Source organism: Lucilia cuprina, chromosome 4, assembly GCF_022045245.1.
Source record: "Lucilia cuprina isolate Lc7/37 chromosome 4, ASM2204524v1, whole genome shotgun sequence".
NCBI classification, from domain to species: domain Eukaryota; kingdom Metazoa; phylum Arthropoda; class Insecta; order Diptera; family Calliphoridae; genus Lucilia; species Lucilia cuprina.
Window position 1 is genome coordinate 5,078,473 of NC_060952.1, and position 18,129 is coordinate 5,096,601.

At 26.0% G+C, this 18,129-nt stretch overlaps 1 protein-coding gene across 1 annotated transcript; it reads left to right on the plus strand.

The window, feature by feature from the left end:
- The first annotated feature begins 1,476 nt into the window (after positions 1-1,476).
- Positions 1,477-18,129, plus strand: LOC111675489 (mitoferrin). The gene is made up of 6 exons (XM_023436257.2): positions 1,477-2,914; positions 15,824-15,912; positions 16,080-16,204; positions 16,274-16,509; positions 16,601-16,762; positions 16,935-18,129. The coding sequence occupies exons 1-6, from the start codon at positions 2,798-2,800 to the stop codon at positions 17,391-17,393; spliced, it is 1,188 nt and encodes a 395-aa protein (XP_023292025.2). The 5' UTR covers positions 1,477-2,797; the 3' UTR covers positions 17,394-18,129.

Genomic DNA, 18,129 nt, shown 5'->3' on the forward strand with positions numbered 1-18,129 from the left:
GCATGTTTTTTGTGGTGCTTCGTATGGACTCATGGATACGTTTCAGATCAATTTAAGAATTTTGGCATCGATTTGTTAGAGCATATTTTTGCATATTTTGCCCATAAGAGCATAATTTTGCATGATTGACTTTTTTAGCATATTTAAGGCATATTTTCGAGTTTTTAGAGCATATTTTACTCTTTTAGTGCATATTTTGATGTTTTCGCTTTTTTTCGTTTTTGTACATTTTCAAAACTTTATTTAAAAAAAATTAAATTTAATATTTTTATTTTTAGTTTTTCAGCCTATTTTACAATTTTGAAAAAAATCGTTTGTAGAACTTAAAAACTGCAAAAAATACATTACTCGCACGAAAACCAATGTTATAGTTTTTTGTTCAATAAAGCATTACATTTTAAATCAGACATAAAACCTATTACTTTTGATTTCATGAGACCAATCCATTTTTATAGTTTAAAAAACTAATTATTGGAATTTATGACAACTCCGATTAAAATGACAGTTTAGAAGCTATGAATACAATTGGTAGAAATGTGTCAAACTTTGTCGTTTGAAATATGTTTTTTGGGGTCCAAATGGTTTCATGTTATTTATTGGTTATCTGAACGTAAAACGGAATTCTATTAAACTAGTTCTTCAAACTATGAGATGAATCAATTATAAAAAATCTTGTAGGATGAAATATGACACTAAACATTTATTTATTTTTAAGCTTTTCAATGTTAAAAAATAATGAAAAATTTTATTTTTAGAGCATATTTTTTAAATTTTAAGAGCATATTTTGAGTTTTTTACGGCATATTTAAAGCGCTTAAAAAACTTTTTTTAGAGCATGTTTTCGGTTTCCCTGCTTATAACTTAATTTTAATTGGCCAATAACACTCAGTTAAACTAAGATAATAAGTAACGTTACTGATTACTGAAAAATACAAAAAATATATTGAACTAAGTTTAAACAAAGAATGCAGATTATATTTACCTGGAAAACCCGCCCTAACTAATTAACTAACTAACAAACTAACTAACTAGTAATAGTGCTCTTAGATAATTAACGCCTTATCTCCTGCAGAGTTACTTACTACAATTTTAGAATTTTTAAATTTTTTGTTAGAATTAAATTCTAAAATTTTGCAATTTTAATATATAAAAACAACGCAACAATAAAATTCTTATATTTGTCAGTGTTTTATTGAAGGCAATTTAAGCTACTTGGAGTTTAAGAATACAATTTTCGTCAATTTTGTCTAAAATTAGTTAATTAACCAAAAATAAGTTTTTATGAATACAGCAGTTAATATTTACAAACAACAAGCCTATTCACCACCCTAAACAAAAGCTAGCCAGACTTTTAATATTTTCCTACCACTTTGTTTACTTCACATTGCTGTTTGACATTCTCATTTTTTCTCTACAACTGTCAAAGATTTCAAGCAAAATCATTCACGTTTTTTCCAACTTCGTAGAAAACGAATAGAAGTAGAGGAGAATACTTGAAATATTTTTTTGTGTAACAATTTTGATTTCAATTTGGCTACGCGTGTTCGATTTAATAAATTTTATGAGCATAGAAAAAGTGTTAATTACTTTAAATTGAAAGTAAAATCTTAAAAAGTTCTAAGACTTTTGTTTTTTAAAAGGCAAGAAAAAAAGCAATTTATATTTGAGAGAAACGTGTAAAAAAAACTCTTTTTTTTCGGTGGCTGTAGTTTGTGAGGTGCATTAAAATTTAACCGAAATTCAAGAAATCCAAAAGAAAAAAAACAAAACTTGCTAAGCTGCTGGTTGGTGAGGCGCAAATACTGAATTGATTGCATATTAAGTTTTTTTTGTTCAACATTTGGAAAGGAACAACAACAATTAACAGAACTCTATAAGTGTGTGGAGATATTCAATTAAAAACTACTTAAATGGTGCTATAATTACTAGTTTTCAAGCTAATTAGTCGGAATTTTAAGGCAAACATTAATTAAGTGGAAATACTAAAGGTTTTCGAAAGAATATAAAAGTTAAAAACAACTGAACTTTGTTACTTGAATATTGAATGGAACTGCAATTAAATTGCAAAACAGGAAAGAATTTTCATAATTTTGACAGCAACAATTTGGGCAAAAGTAAACAAAATTTGCAAATACTTTTTAAGAAACTCAAAAGAAGAGGAAGAAAAAACAAGACAACAGCAATTAAACAACGCCGTTTTGCATGTTGTTATCATTAAATATAAGAAAAAGAAAACGAAAAACCACACAACGAAGAAAAAAAGATAAAAAATTGCTTTTATTTACAGCAACAATAATAAGAAAATAATTATAAAACACTAGCAGCAGAGAAATAAAAAAAAATATAAAAAAGAGCAAAGTGTGTTAAACGTCATAATAGAAACAGAAAATTAAAAAAAAGAGAGAGCCCCAATCAGCACAGCCGAGTAGTGGGGGAAACACTAAGCGAAAGCGCAGTTGGAGCAACAAAACACTGGCATTTTGCAAAACTTGTTCAGTAGTAAGACACTAGGCAGCCGATTAAAAACACCTCCTAACAAAAAAGAAAATAAACTAGCTGAGAGAGCTGCCAGCTAGTTAGGTTTTTTTTTTTAATTTAACAACTAAACAGCAAACACTTCTTATAACGATAAACAAAACAATTTAAAAGAAATTTATTTAAAAAAATCATCAAGCAGCAGTAAAATTGCTAATAATTTTGTGTGTCTAATTGCAAACCCCCTAAAATAAAGCCATCAGCTGTTAAAACCATAAATTCCATAAAAGTAAAAGAAAAAAACTAAACTACTTGCAGCAAAATGAATATTGACGACTATGAATCTTTGCCCACCACAAGTGTGAGTGTAAATATGACGGCCGGAGCTATAGCCGGTGTATTGGAGCACATTGTTATGTATCCCATGGATTCAGTTAAGGTATGCACAAACGTAACTAATATTAAGTGTAATGATTTTAATCAATTGTATGTTTTTTTTTTTGTTTTTTGCAATTACCTAACCTAACATTTGTGTGTGAAGTGCGTTTAGTGATGTAATTCACCTTTTTTCATGTACATTTTTTTTCTTTAACACAATTACTCTTTTCTCGCGTGCTTATTTTATTGCTCTGTTAGTCTCTCACTTAAATGTTTACTTTTTTGAAGATACACTCTCTTTTAGACATAATTTTTCTATAATTTTGTTTTTATTTCTTTACTTTTTCGTCCACATGTGACACCTGCATACAAAAATGAGTTTTTAATATCAAAAAAAGAAAAAAAAACAAAATTAGTTTATTTTTTTTTTTATTTAGAATCTTTAAAAATATCTTTTTTTTCACTTGCCATTACACATATTACAACACATTGTTGCTCAGCTGATTTTATCATATGTTTAGGGAAATTTTGTAAATATTCTATTCAATTCTCCAATTCAACATATTACTTCTTATCAGCTTCTTAATTTATTTTCTTATTTGATTTTTTTTACTTATTATTGTCTTTAGAGTCTGCTAAAACAGACATTTTTATTGCAAAATATGTTTATTTATATTAAAAAATCTATATTTGTTTTGCATCAAAAATAATATTTCAAGAAAGTATTATCAAAAAAATAATAAATAACAATGTTGAATAAACAAACATCTTGCGAAATTCTTTTAAATTTTACTTTTAAATAGATTGAACGTTTTTGAAAATTATCTTTATAAAATGCATTATGTATTTGATATTATTTTATACTATGTGCGATGAACATGAACTTTGGTTAGTGTGGTTTTTATGAATAAAAAATATTTATTTTGAAATTGTTCTTGGAAAATACAAATAATTTGATACACAAATTAAATACAAAGTTAAACTTAAAAAAATATATATTAAAAAAACAGAAAATTTTAGAATAAATAAAAAATAAGAAATTAACTAAATTTAAAAACTTAACTACTATTTTTAAAAAACTTTTAAAAAAAGTTCTTTGTAATAAGAAACCATAAATTATACTGACGTTTTTTTAACATTTTAGTTTTTATCAAGGTGAAATTTTTACAAAATCGAACTAGAGAAGTTCCCCAAAAAACTCAAACCAATAAAATTGGAAAAATAATCAAAACCCAGAGAGAAAACTGTACTTTTTAAATGAATGATTTCCAGTGAAACGAAGATTTTCAAAACTTTAGAATATATTATCTGCAAATCCTGTTGTTATAGCGAAATTCAAATTTATCGCAGCTCTTTCCTTTAGAAAACAATTATGTCTGTTCTGTAAACTGAATCCAAGTAAATTTCTAGTTTAAAAACGAATTCTCATAATTTTTTCGCTTTCAAACCGACTACACAAATCTAGTCGAAAGTAAATGGGAAATTTGAAAAGCTTTAAAAAAGAAATAAATCCTTTAAATGATAAGTTAAGTATTCTTCGGTAGGTTAGTGTTAGACCGGAGTTAGTTGAATCGATTCCCACCTGAGGTACTAGTAAGAAAGGGCACAAGGGTCTCTCTGGTGGACTAGATGCATTTCTTTGGAAAATACATCAATATTTTACATTAAACTTTCAAACAAATTTACTAACAACGGAGCACTTCTAAAAGAATAACATTTCACTTCAAAAGTAACACTAAGTGAATTTTGTTTAGCATCTGTGGATGTGATATTTATTGACTTCCAATATTACAATTTCACTTTCAAACAACCTAAAATTATTTCTTGGGAATGACTTTAGTTGTAGAGAAATTTTAATCAAATAAAAAGGACATCTCTCCTATGACAAACTTGCATTAAAATCAACACTTATTCAAGTCTTCTTCTTTTTTAGTTCTACTTTCTTTTCACTTCTTTGGAAGTCATTTTTTTCTAATATGCTAAACTATACAATACATTTTATTCACAATATTCAATTAAAAAAGTGTACAGCATGCCAAGGATTAACGAGGGTGTACTCAGAGATAGCTCTAAGTTACCTCAGCCTTTAAATAAAAGTAAGGGCTACGTCTCACTTGTATTTGAAAATAGTTTATTATCTGAAAAGTATCGCACAACAATTTTCAATAATATTTTAATAATTTGTTAATAAGTTTTATAAAACGGTTCCAAAATATAGAATAATGGTGTAACTAGTATCAAAATATTAGATCCAAAGACACATTAAAAGTCCTTTGAAATTTGTTCTTGCAATGCCGACATCACTTGTTTTAAGGTGGTGTTTTAAAAATCTAAAAGGATTTAGAATAAAATCTATATGATTTCAGAATGCTTCCTTCCACCGTTTTTTTTTTTTTTTCTTTTTTTCAATTTTATTATAAGGTATTTTAGGTAAATGTTAAACAAATATTTTTCAATTTTTTAACGCCCTCTCATATAATGATTATAAAAAATCAAATGTTAAATAGAAATGCATATACTTTCAAAAATAATATTGTATAATATTTAATGCCTATTCATAGTAAATATAGGCCTGTAATTGTGTAACAAATAATTGCAAATTTAATATACATTTGAAAAAAAAAAAAACAAAACAAAAATTGTTATTCTACTTATGGAAACCTATTGTATTTCAAATGACATGTACAATTTTAATAAAGAATTGCAATGATGTCATTGTACTCGATATTTAAGTTAAATATTTTCTTTAGAAAATTATTCTGTCTAGGGTCACACTTAGGGTTTTAGTATTAAAATAATGTTGTTTTTGGAAATTTATTTAATATAAAAACCAAACAGTGATAGAAGATTTAAGATAGATTTTTCAATATTTTAAAAAGTAAAAAGAAAACTCGATTAAATTGTGAAATCAATATTTATTTTAGAAAAATATGCAATAAACAAAATTTAATACACAATTTGTTTGCAAAATAAGATCTTTAAATTCAGTTCGTTTTTACAATTTAAGTCTCTTAAGGCTAGTTGTTTACCAAAAAGACACATCCAGTGACTAATGAATTTCCAAAAATAACAATTAATTATTTGTTTTATATCATTAGTTTTCATTTAAACAAATTACATATATGTAAAGCATAAACCATAAACAACAATATATATTTTTATTTGGTTTATTTTAAATGGCATTCTTCTATGTTATGCAACTAATATGGTGTGATTTACAAACTAGTTGATGTAAATAAAAATAAAACAAATTCAAAATTCTACAAATATTTAAGTATGCTAAACGAATTTTAGTTTATTTTAAATAAAATAAAATTAAATAATTTAAATAATCGTTTTATTTAAATTTCCTACAAAATTAAAATTTTAAATATTTGTTAGAAATAAATTATCTTAAACTTAGTAGTTTTTTTAAATAAATTCGCATGTGTTTTTATTTTTTCTAAATAAAAACTATAGCATCTTACTTATCATTTTTTTATTCTTATAATAATAATTGAGAAATTTTCTACAACAATAACTACTACTATATGAAAAAAATAAAATACTTTATCGTATCACGTTTGTGTACATTTATTCTTGGAAGCAATACTGATAAGATTACAATATCATATACAAAAAACTCTTAATACATCTATCTACTTGATGAATTTGTTTTTTTTTTTTCATTCCTCACAAGATGTCTGAGAATAAATTAAAAAAAGTACTAAATGTTAAATGAGCAAATATTTAAATAATTTTAACTATATTTTTTGAGAAACTAGAGAAATTACCTAAACATTTCATATTTTCTCATATTAATAAAATTGTAATAAGTTTCTTTGTGAGAAATTTGAATATTTTGATAAATATCTGGAATCTTTCTCTTTTTCGAAAATTATTAGAATTTCTTTTAAAATAAATAATAAAACAAATTAAATTACAACTACTAAGATTTTTTGAAAATAAACCTTGAAACAAATGTAGTCGACATTATTTAAATCAAATAGTTTCTTTCTGTAAAAGATTGCTGTGATTCTAAAGTAGTTCTAACTAATTTACAATTGTTCCATAGAACATATCGAGGGATTGTAATCAATAGTCGCTATTTGCGATTTTTCATGAAAATATTTAGCAAACAATCTCACCACCAATGAAAAGAATATACATATGTATATATTTTGGTCATTGTAAACACAAATCTGTTAAAATATTAAAAATCGAACCAATAAAACTAGTTAAATAAACCGTTTTTTTTAATCTCCTTAAAACCTGTGTTATTTGAGATAAAGATACATATATCTATCTATCTATCTATCTATCTGTCTATCTGTCTATCTGTCTATCTATCTATCTATCTATTTATCTATCTATCTATTTATCTATCTATCTATCTATCTATCTATCTATCTATCTATCTATCTGTCTATCTGTCTATCTGTCTATCTGTCTATCTGTCTATCTATCTATCTATCTATTTATCTATCTATCTATTTATCTATCTATCTAGCTATCTATCTATATACCTATCTATCTATCTATCTATCTATCTATCTATCTATCTATCTATCGATCTATCTATCTATCTATCTATCTATCTATCTATCTATCTATCTATCTATCTATCTATCTATGTATCTATCTATCAATATATCTATCTATCTAACTGTTTACCTATTTATCTATATATCTATATAAAAATGTTGGTGAAATTTTATTTTATAGTTTTATAGATAAATATAATTTAAGCAGAAATTATAACCCAAAACATATATTGTACTTTTTCTTTTATTTAAAGATGTCTTAAGAAATAGAAAATGGCAAACGAGAAGAAATTTAAATATACATATATTATTATGAAACTAGGGAAAATACCTAACCTTTTAAAGTATTTCCATATTATAGAAATTTTAATTTACATATACGAGATTCTGTAAAATTTTATGAAAAATTTCAATATTTTTATAAAATTTATTAATTTCTATAAAATTTTTCGAAATTTTTTTTACAATCATATAATTTCCAATATAAATTTGTATTTTTAACACTTAATTTCTTCCTTACCATTTCATTCCTCGTACTTTTTTATTACTAAATATTTCTACACTTTATACGATTAATATAATAATTATAACATTTTAAAGTGGGAGTGTAATGAAGAAGAGGAAGAAAAAAACACAAATTACTCACTTGAAACACAGCAAAATAAAAAAAAATGCTTTATAATGCTGACTTTGTCTGAGGAACAAATGATTAATAGCAGATTATTATTTTTTCATATAGAAAAAAAGCAGTAATCTATCTAGTATAGATTAATAAAATATTAACAAATAAAATTGATTGAAATTTTATTTGGAATTTATAATTTTATTACTATATGTTACTTGATAAGTTCTTGCAAATTTTGTTTAAGGTTTGCATAAATTTTAAAGAAAATTATTCTGTTGGTCATGGTGTTTAGTTAAGTTTCTAACAGAAATGATTAATCAATTAGTAATAGTATATCATGAATAATATTTTTTTTTTTTGAATGATTACATATTGTTGCAAATAAATAATTAAACTTAATTAAAATTTCTTAGAAAGTAACTGAAATGTCTGAGAATTTCAAAAACGTTAATAAAAACTACAAATTTCCTTGCAGATTAATTAAAATTATGCAAAGTTATTATTTTCTTAAACATTTTGTAATTTTTAGAAATTTATTAAAATATAACAAGAAGAATGTCAAATAATTTAATAACTATTTTTTTTTTCATACATTATATTGCATAATCTACCTTTTAAACTAACAAATAGCTCAATAGCAAGTAAAAGTAGACAAAAGCTATAAAAAAATTGTTGTAATTTTATTGTCTCTTCGGGCTGTAGTTTGGTTTTAGTATCTATCGGTTTGTTTTTTTTTTCTATCTATGTAGAAGTAATAACATTAAATCTCTACCTAAATCAAATAGACATTTGAGAACAATTTAAATATTAACTAGGGAATTTATTATAAGTAACTAAAATCAAAGTATGTATTCACATATCTATTATTTTATTATTTTCGCTTGATTTATTTTTTTATAACATCTCTAGTATAAATTTATTTGAACATTTGATTGTCTGTGGTTATTTTCTAAAATATTTATAAAATAATACGAATATTGTTATCAAATGTCGCGTGCTAGTCATGACTTTTCTAAATGCTTAAATATTTGTTAAAATTTTGTACTTTTGTTATAGTTTATTTCGTACATTTGCTCTCTTACTTAAAAACAATTGACTTTTTTTTTATTTCTTATCTATTTGTTTTACTCTTTTCCATACGATTTGTTTCCTTTTAATTATACCATAACTCCCTCTTGTCTACTAACATCTCATCTATCACGTAATTAATATTTATAATTAAATGTTAATGACATTGTGATTTATACAACAAAACACTAACAAAATAACAAACATTTGTTTACTTTTTTTTTTGTATTTTGCCAAAAAAAAATATTAGAACAAAAGCAAGAATGAAAGTGTAGATATAGAAAGACTTTAATCAGTGTATTTACACATGAGGGGAATATTTGAATGAATTTGAAAATAATGTGTACTTTTTCTATATTTTGCCCATAATATTTAAATTACTTTAGATGTTTTGCTATGTCCATTTTAGACTTTCAACTTTATATTTTAAAAAATATAATTTAGTTCTTTCCGAGTCAATTTAAAAATTTTTAAAAAATTTTTTGATATAACTTAGGAAAGATTGTATTAGTTCTATAAGTAAAATGCATAAATACGGTCTCCTTAGAACCACCACAAAATCACCGCGAGGACTCTTGTTCCAAAGTTACAATTCATACATTCGTTTACAAGCTATTTATACTTTAAACAATATCAAATAAACAATATTTACGAAATTTGTTTTTAGTTTACAAAACACTTTTCCACAATTAAATTGTCAATCATATTAATTAATAATTTTTTTATCTACAAGCCGCATTTAAGTGTTTAAAAATTATATTAATTAAAGCAATTTGCAATCATAACTGTAAAATTGTTTGATTTTATTTTAAAAATTTGCAATATGTTAATAAAACTGTTGGAGAAATTTCATTACTAAAAGTACAAATGTAGATAGCTAGATAGGTAGATAGATAGATAGATAGATAGATAGATAGATAGATAGATAGATAGATAGATAGATAGATAGAAAGATAGATAGATAGATAGATAGATAGATAGATAGATAGATAGATAGATAGATAGATAGATAGATAGATAGATAGATAGATAGATAGATAGATAGATAGATAGATAGGTAGATAGATAGATAGATAGATAGATAGATAGATAGATAGATAGATAGATAGATAGATAGATAGATAGATAGATAGATAGATAGATAGATAGTAGATAGATAGTAGTAGATAGATAGATAGATAGATAGATAGATAGATAGATAGATAGATAGATAGATAGATAGATAGATAGATAGATAGATAGATAGATAGATAGATAGATAGATAGATAGATAGATAGATAGATAGTAGATAGTAGATAGTAGATAGATAGATAGATAGATAGATAGATAGATAGATAGATAGATAGATAGATAGATAGATAGATAGATAGATAGATAGATAGATAGATAGATAGATAGATAAATAGATAAATAGATAAATAGATAATAGATAGATAGATAATAGATAAATAGATAAATAGATAGATAGATAGATAGATAGATAGATAGATAGATAGATAGATAGATAGATAGATAGATAGATAGATAGATAGATAGATAGATAGATAGATAGATAGATAGATAGATAGATAGATAGATAGATAGATAGATAGATAGATAGATAGATAGATAGATAGATAGATAGATAGATAGATAGATAGATAGATAGATAGATAGATAGATAGATAGATAGATAGATAGATAGATAGATAGATAGATAGATATAGATAGATAGATAGATAGATAGATAGATAGATAGTTATATAGATATATAGATATATAGATATATAGATATATAGATAGATAGATAGATAGATAGATAGATAGATAGATAGATAGATAGATAGATAGATAGATAGATAGATAGATAGATAGATAGATAGATAGATAGATAGATAGATAGGTAGGTAGATAGATAGATGGATAAATAGATAGATAGATAGATAGATAGATAGATAGATAGATAGATGAAGATAGATAGATAGATAGATAGATAGATAGATAGATAGATAGATAGATAGATAGATAGATAGGTAGGTAGGTAGGTAGATAGATGGATAAATAGATAGATAGATAGATAGATAGATAGATAGATAGATAGATAGATAGATAGATAGATAGATAAACAGATGTATAGATAAAATATTTCATAAATAATAGATTTAATATATATTTTGTCATAAAAAAGTGAAAAATCAAAAATTAAATCTTTAACGTACAAATCTTAAAATTTACTGCAAACGTTATGAAAAATACAAATAAACAAACTAAAAGATAAATAATATAAAAAACACATTCTTGTATACTACACCCATACTTATGTAGATACATACTTGTGCATAAAACATACCATACATATTTATGTATAAATGTGAAAAAAATCTCACTAAATGCAAAACAGTCGCAACTTAAAATTTTAAATTTTTAAAGAGGGATTCTGCGAACAATTTTGCATAAAAGATGAAATTTTTACTTATTTTAGTTATTGTAGAGTAATTATAAATTATAAAATTGTATACATATTTTATAAAGAAAAGCCAGTCTTACAGTAAATGAACAGCAATACAAAAATATGTAATTGTGTATTGCGTTGTTATATCATCAGCCTATCAAACTTAACCACAAGAAAAGAACACTTTACAAATAATTTTTTTTTTAATGCCTCTATGTCGACAGACAAACTCAACTGATCCTATTGTCAAACGATTAAGTTCGATAAAATTTAATTAACTTTATACATTTTAGATCTAACAAGCATTTCTATATATTCTAACAGGTTAAGAATATAAAACAATTTTCATAATTTTATTACTATTCTACTTTTAAGTAATTACTTTCTATTAATAGCCTATAGAAAATTTGATATGCATTATTTAACATTAAAATGAAAATTTCTACTTCTATTAACAATAATATGTGACAAAATATTTACATACATGTAAATGTAAATACGATACAAATTTGTTAATAAGAAAATTGTTTGCAAAACAAAAAAAAAACTACAATTTTATAACCCTTTTATGCTAAAATTTTCTTATTCAATTTACATATTTTTTTATATATATTTCTCTATAGATATAACTATGTATATATGCAACTATATATGTATAATGATTTCGTGATTTACCATATAGTCAACATTATTGATTTTTTATTTAAAATGTTTTTTTTTTCGTCATATAAAAAATATTACTATATAATGAGGTTTATATTATAATTATAGTAATAATTGTTTATAATTTCTTTGTATTTTATTTAAATTGTTTAGTATTATTATACAATAAATATACAAAAAACATGAATTATTTCAATTGTTGAAAGGAAAAAAAATGAAAACGAAACATCGTTCATTGATTCGTTTTTACATGGGGAAAAAGACCTTGACTCTTTACATACTACGTACCCATGTACATACTTGTATAAATAAAATTTTGGGGTAAAATCAATATCATGTCATCAGTTATTATTTAAAAACTTAAGTTTTTTAACTTTGTCTCTGAATTCTTTATTACATTAGAGGGCGTTGTTTGGTATTGATCATCATACTTTCATCTTTTTCTTTCGTCTTGTCTTATATGAAATCTACACAAAATCAGGTTCTTATAGGAATAAAAACTATATAAATTGCATTAAAGGTTCTTCTTATATGAAACTTTTAAAAGATAACCTAACCATACATTTTTGTTTTCTAAAAAAACCTTAAATCAATTCTTGCTGATGAAAACCCCACTTGAATTCCTTAAAAAAAACAACGTCGCAATAAATTGCTTCATTTGTTAATGGTTAGATAATTGTCAAAGTTATAAAATGTAAAGCACAATTACTTTTGTTTAAATATCAAAATATGATAATGCGTATTTAAAGATGAGTAATCTTTTAATTTTCCTAGAAATTTTAAACATATCATTCGCTTTAAGAGCTTAAGTCATTTATTTGTTAGAAGATTTTTTAATAAAAATGTTTTATTTTATTTTCTACCTGCTGCCAAAGTTTTTATATAAAATTGTAATAGACCCTAAAGAAATCTTTTATTTTCCATATATTTAATATAAAAACAAATAGGTTTTGTTTAAAATCAATAAATGGTCGTTGCGACCACTACGTCGGCAACTACTTTTTATGTCGGATTCCACAAATAAGGGAAAATACGAGGGTAAACCAACAAGTCTTTGAACAAGATTTAAATAATGTTCTTTAACTAAGTGGTAAACGAAAAAGTTGTCATTTTATATAGTTAATTTTCTAAACAAACTATCAACAAAACAAAGTAGTAGAGGCAGACGACTAGATATATACATTTGTACGCTTTGTGTTGCTCTTAACGTAGCATGCAACCAATGCTTTCCTAAGTTGGGTCTTTAACAATAATTCGATCCCGAATGATTTGCTAAAAATTCTAATAAAATAATTTTTCTTTAGAAATAGAGCCAGAAAATTCTAGACTTTCTTATAAACGTGCTCACAATGTGATCATTTAATATTCGTAAACAATCGTGAATCAATATTAATTTGTTTAATGTCAGAAACAGCCGACTAGATATATAAAATTAGCTTGCTTTGTATTACCCTTAACATGTCATGCAACTAAACCACTACAATTTCGAACTAATTCGATCACGAATGATTTGCTTAAAATTGCAAAAAACTAATTTTCCTTGAAAATTTCTAAACTATATGCTCTTTATGACAGCTTCTACAGAAGCCCTTAGAAAAAAATATTCAATCTCGGGAACAATCTTGATTAGTTAAATTATCAGAGAAGTTTAAAATACTTCTTTCATTACATCTCTTATAACAAAGGCACCGACAAGATCGACGCATTAGTAACGTTCCCGCAACTATCGGTTCTTCGCACCGGAGCAACTCGGAGTTCAACGAACAACGACCAAGGATTGTCAAACCAGCTACACTGACTTTACACGTGTCGCTGCTACAACAATGCATTAGTAATGCTTTTTCTCGACAATACCTACCGGCCAAAGATTTCCAACTAAGCTAACGAAACAACTAGTGACCTAAACATTCGAACAACATGTTCACTTATAACATCCCAGCAAAAAAAGTGAGGAAAAAGAAGTAGAATTTTCACCACAAATAACATACTTGAAGTACTTCCAATTTTGGTGAAAAACCTATGAATTTTACATTAGCGTAACATTGGAGGGATGTTGTTCATTTTTCATTTCATTTAATCTTATTCATAGATGCAATAAATATCTGATATTTGGATGCAAAAATAAACCGAATTCGTTCAATGACATGCTTATGTTAATTTCATTGGTTTTTCACCAAAGTTTGATGTACTTCGAATATGTTATTTGTGACTTTTCTACATCTCTTTCCTCACTTTTAACTGGGTTTTCATTTGTAAGGAAATAGTTGGTTTATAAAAGCAAAAAATATATAATCGCATTTTCAGATGTGATTAAGATTAAGATTAATTAATTATTATTTGTTGCGATACAAATACTTGTTATTGCCCAGATTTCCTCTTAATGCTAAATTAATCGTCCAACCAGAAATATCATATTGCTATCGTTACCTCAGTCCGAATTTTCGAAACTATCTCGGGAACAATCACGTCTAGTTAATTAGTCAGAGAATTTTCAAATACTTCGCTCATTACATCTTTTATCACAAAGGCTAACATCGACCTATTAGTAGTGTGTTTCCCCTACAATTGAACCTCCTACCCGTTCCGTTAGGATCCGTTACCCAATCGGCCAGAGATTTTCAACTCAGCAACTGCTTATTCAATCGATAGCAAAACAACTAGTGACCTAAACATTTCAACAACGTGTTCACTTATAACATTCATATACTTTTTATTACCCAGATTTCCTCTTGATGCTAAATTAATCGTCCAACCAGAAATACCATATTGCTCATACTCAGTCCGAAATAGCGACAGAAAATTCTAAACTATTTTTTTTCGGTGTTCTCAGCATAATCATTTAACTCTTGGGAACAAACACGTCCAGTTAATTTGTCACAGTAGTAGTAGTGCGTTTCCACGACAATTAAACCTTTTACCCGGATGACCCAGACGTCCCAATCGGCTAGAGATTTTTAACTTAGCAACTGCTTTATTCGATCAAAAAGTTACTAACTATGAGATTTTTGATTCGAAAAGCCTTTCGCAAGTCCACTATTCGTAGTAAATCTTGCAAATAAACAAAATGTATATAAATCTGCAATAGTACAACAAATTTACAAGATTAAAACATAGCATAAACATAAACTTAGAAAAATCCTTGTCAATATTAAATACTGTTTAATATTGTTTTGCAAATCTTAAAATTTTCTATAAAAATATATAACATCATGATATATGAATAACAGTCTTAATTGTAAATTACCTTTAAATAAACTTAAAACGCAAAAAGATAAAAAATAAAAACCATAAGATTTTCTATTACAATAATAACAGCATTTTCAAGATGTTCTTTTTTTTACTATAAAAATAATTATGACTGGATGCTAATAATAAATATTAAGTTAAACGTTTATTATATATATTTCCGTTAGAAAAATTTGCATATTTAACAGAAAATAAACAGTTTTTTTTATCAGATTAAAACTAAAATGTTTCAGGTAAATGTTTTGAATTTAATAAAAAAAAAAAACATTTTTATAAACACACACATAACAATAATATATATGTAAAGCTTTAAGTAATTGCAAAAACAAATAAAATTATGCATATAGTATAAATTGTATAAAAAGAAAAACAAATAAATTATATAAATTTTATCTATTTTTTTATTATTACAGACACGTATGCAAAGTTTATCACCAGCCACATCAAAATACAACATCACAGCCACATTTACAAATATGATAAAAAAGGAGGGTATCCTGAGGTAAATGTTTTGATTTTAGAAAAATATAAAAAAAAACTTTCATACAAACAAACACACATACACTTCTATAAAAAAAAATCAACACAATTCCCCCCGAAAACCTTTAAACACAAAATGTTTTTAAAGAAACGAAACCAAAACCAAAACTATTGTTTTATTAATTTTAGACCTATACGAGGTGTTAGCGCTGTTGTGGCTGGTGCTGGTCCAGCACATGCTTTATACTTTGGTTCCTATGAAATGTCCAAAGAGCTGATGACCAAAGTAACCACACACAATCATATAAACTATAGTAAGTAATTGAATGTTTTCCAATAATAAGAAAAAGGAACTAATATTGTTATTACTTTATTACAAACAGTGGCTTCCGGTGTTATTGCTACTCTCATACACGATGCCGTTTCAAATCCTGCTGAGGTTATAAAACAACGTTTACAAATGTATAATTCTCCTTATAAATCGGTGGTGCAATGCTTGCGTGGAGTTTATCAACAGGAGGGTATTAAGGCTTTTTATCGTTCGTATTCAACACAATTGGTAATGAATATACCAAATCAGACAATACACTTTTCCACTTATGAGTTTTTCCAAAATATGGTTAGTTTTTGTGTGATATTTTGAATTTTTTTTAGTGTATTTTGTAACTTATTATTGAGTGTTTTTTGGTTTTTGTTTTTCTTGTTGTCAGCTCAATCATGAACGTAAATATAATCCTCCGGTTCATGTTATAGCTGGCGGTGCTGCTGGTGCTTGTGCGGCTGCTATTACCACACCATTAGATGTTGTTAAAACACTATTGAATACTCAGGAAACTGGTTTGGTTAAGGGCATGATGGAAGCCATCAGAAAGGTAAGTTGGTATTGTTAAAGAAAAGCTTTCAATTACAATTAGGTGTTGTAATATAAATAGATGTTGTAAATATACAAGACTTTAATAGTAGCAGATTGCAAAAAGTTTCTTAATGAAATAAATTTGAAAAAACAACTTTTTAAACTAATTTATGTTTGAAATTCCCGTCCAGATATATGCAGTGGCTGGTCCTCTCGGCTTCTTTAAGGGTTTAACCGCTCGTGTCCTTTATGCAATGCCAGCGAATGCTATTTGTTGGTCCACTTATGAATTTTTCAAATTCTATTTATGTGGCATCGATCGTGATCTCTACAAATCGACAATAACGGGTAAAAATGCGCTGCAACCACGTCAAACCTCCACATCCGATATAGTTAGCGATATACACATACCTAATGCATATCTTATGGTACCAGTGCCCGAAACTAGTGAAGAATTCAAGAATCCCAAAGAATCATCAACAACAACACCACAACAGCCTCATACACCAGCCACAACTACAGCCCTACCAACTGGTCCCATTAAAACAGTTTGTGAACTGTCCACCAGCGTTACATCACCCACCCTTAATCTGACCACTAGACATACAGATGTTAAAAGTCCCTTCGACAGAGGTTTCTCAAGTCCATAAGCACAAAATATAAATTATTGAATAAATTACAACAACAACAACAAATATATTCCCAACGTTTGTTAAAAATTGCTTAAGCTACCTTAATATAACAACATACAAACCTGCCTAATAACAACATCTATAAAAAAGGAAAAAAGAACACAGTCCTTGATAAAAAAAATCATTGTAAATCAACGAAAACTTATGCTCATTTTTTTGAAACAAGATGACTCGCCTGTGAGTTCCAGCAGCATCTTGTTGAAAACGCTGTTTGTTTTGATTGTTTGTTTGTATATACGCTGCAGCAATCTAAACCTTAAGGGAATATATTTATCACATTAAAATGAGCATATAGCTATACCTAATGATGGATGTGATGCGTGTGTTTTTTTTTTTTTTTGTACATGTGTAAAAAATGCAAGATCTAAAAGCGTGTATTTATTGTAAAATATTTAAGCTGAAAAACAAAACAACTGTATTGCAAAACCTAGTTTTGCCTTAAACCTTTGGCTTTGCATTTTAAAGATTTTTTTTGTTAAATAATATCACAAAATAACAGCTTTCTCTTCAGCTTTCATCCTTCTGTAAACCTCTTAAGAAAAACCCTCTTTAACTTTCGAATGCATAGTCACAAGTGTGGTGATTTTTTATTATTATTTTTATTATAATTATATATTTTTAAAAATCAAAAACTATTCTGTCATGTAATATATAGTATATTATTAAACAAATAAAATCCTTATCGTTATTATTA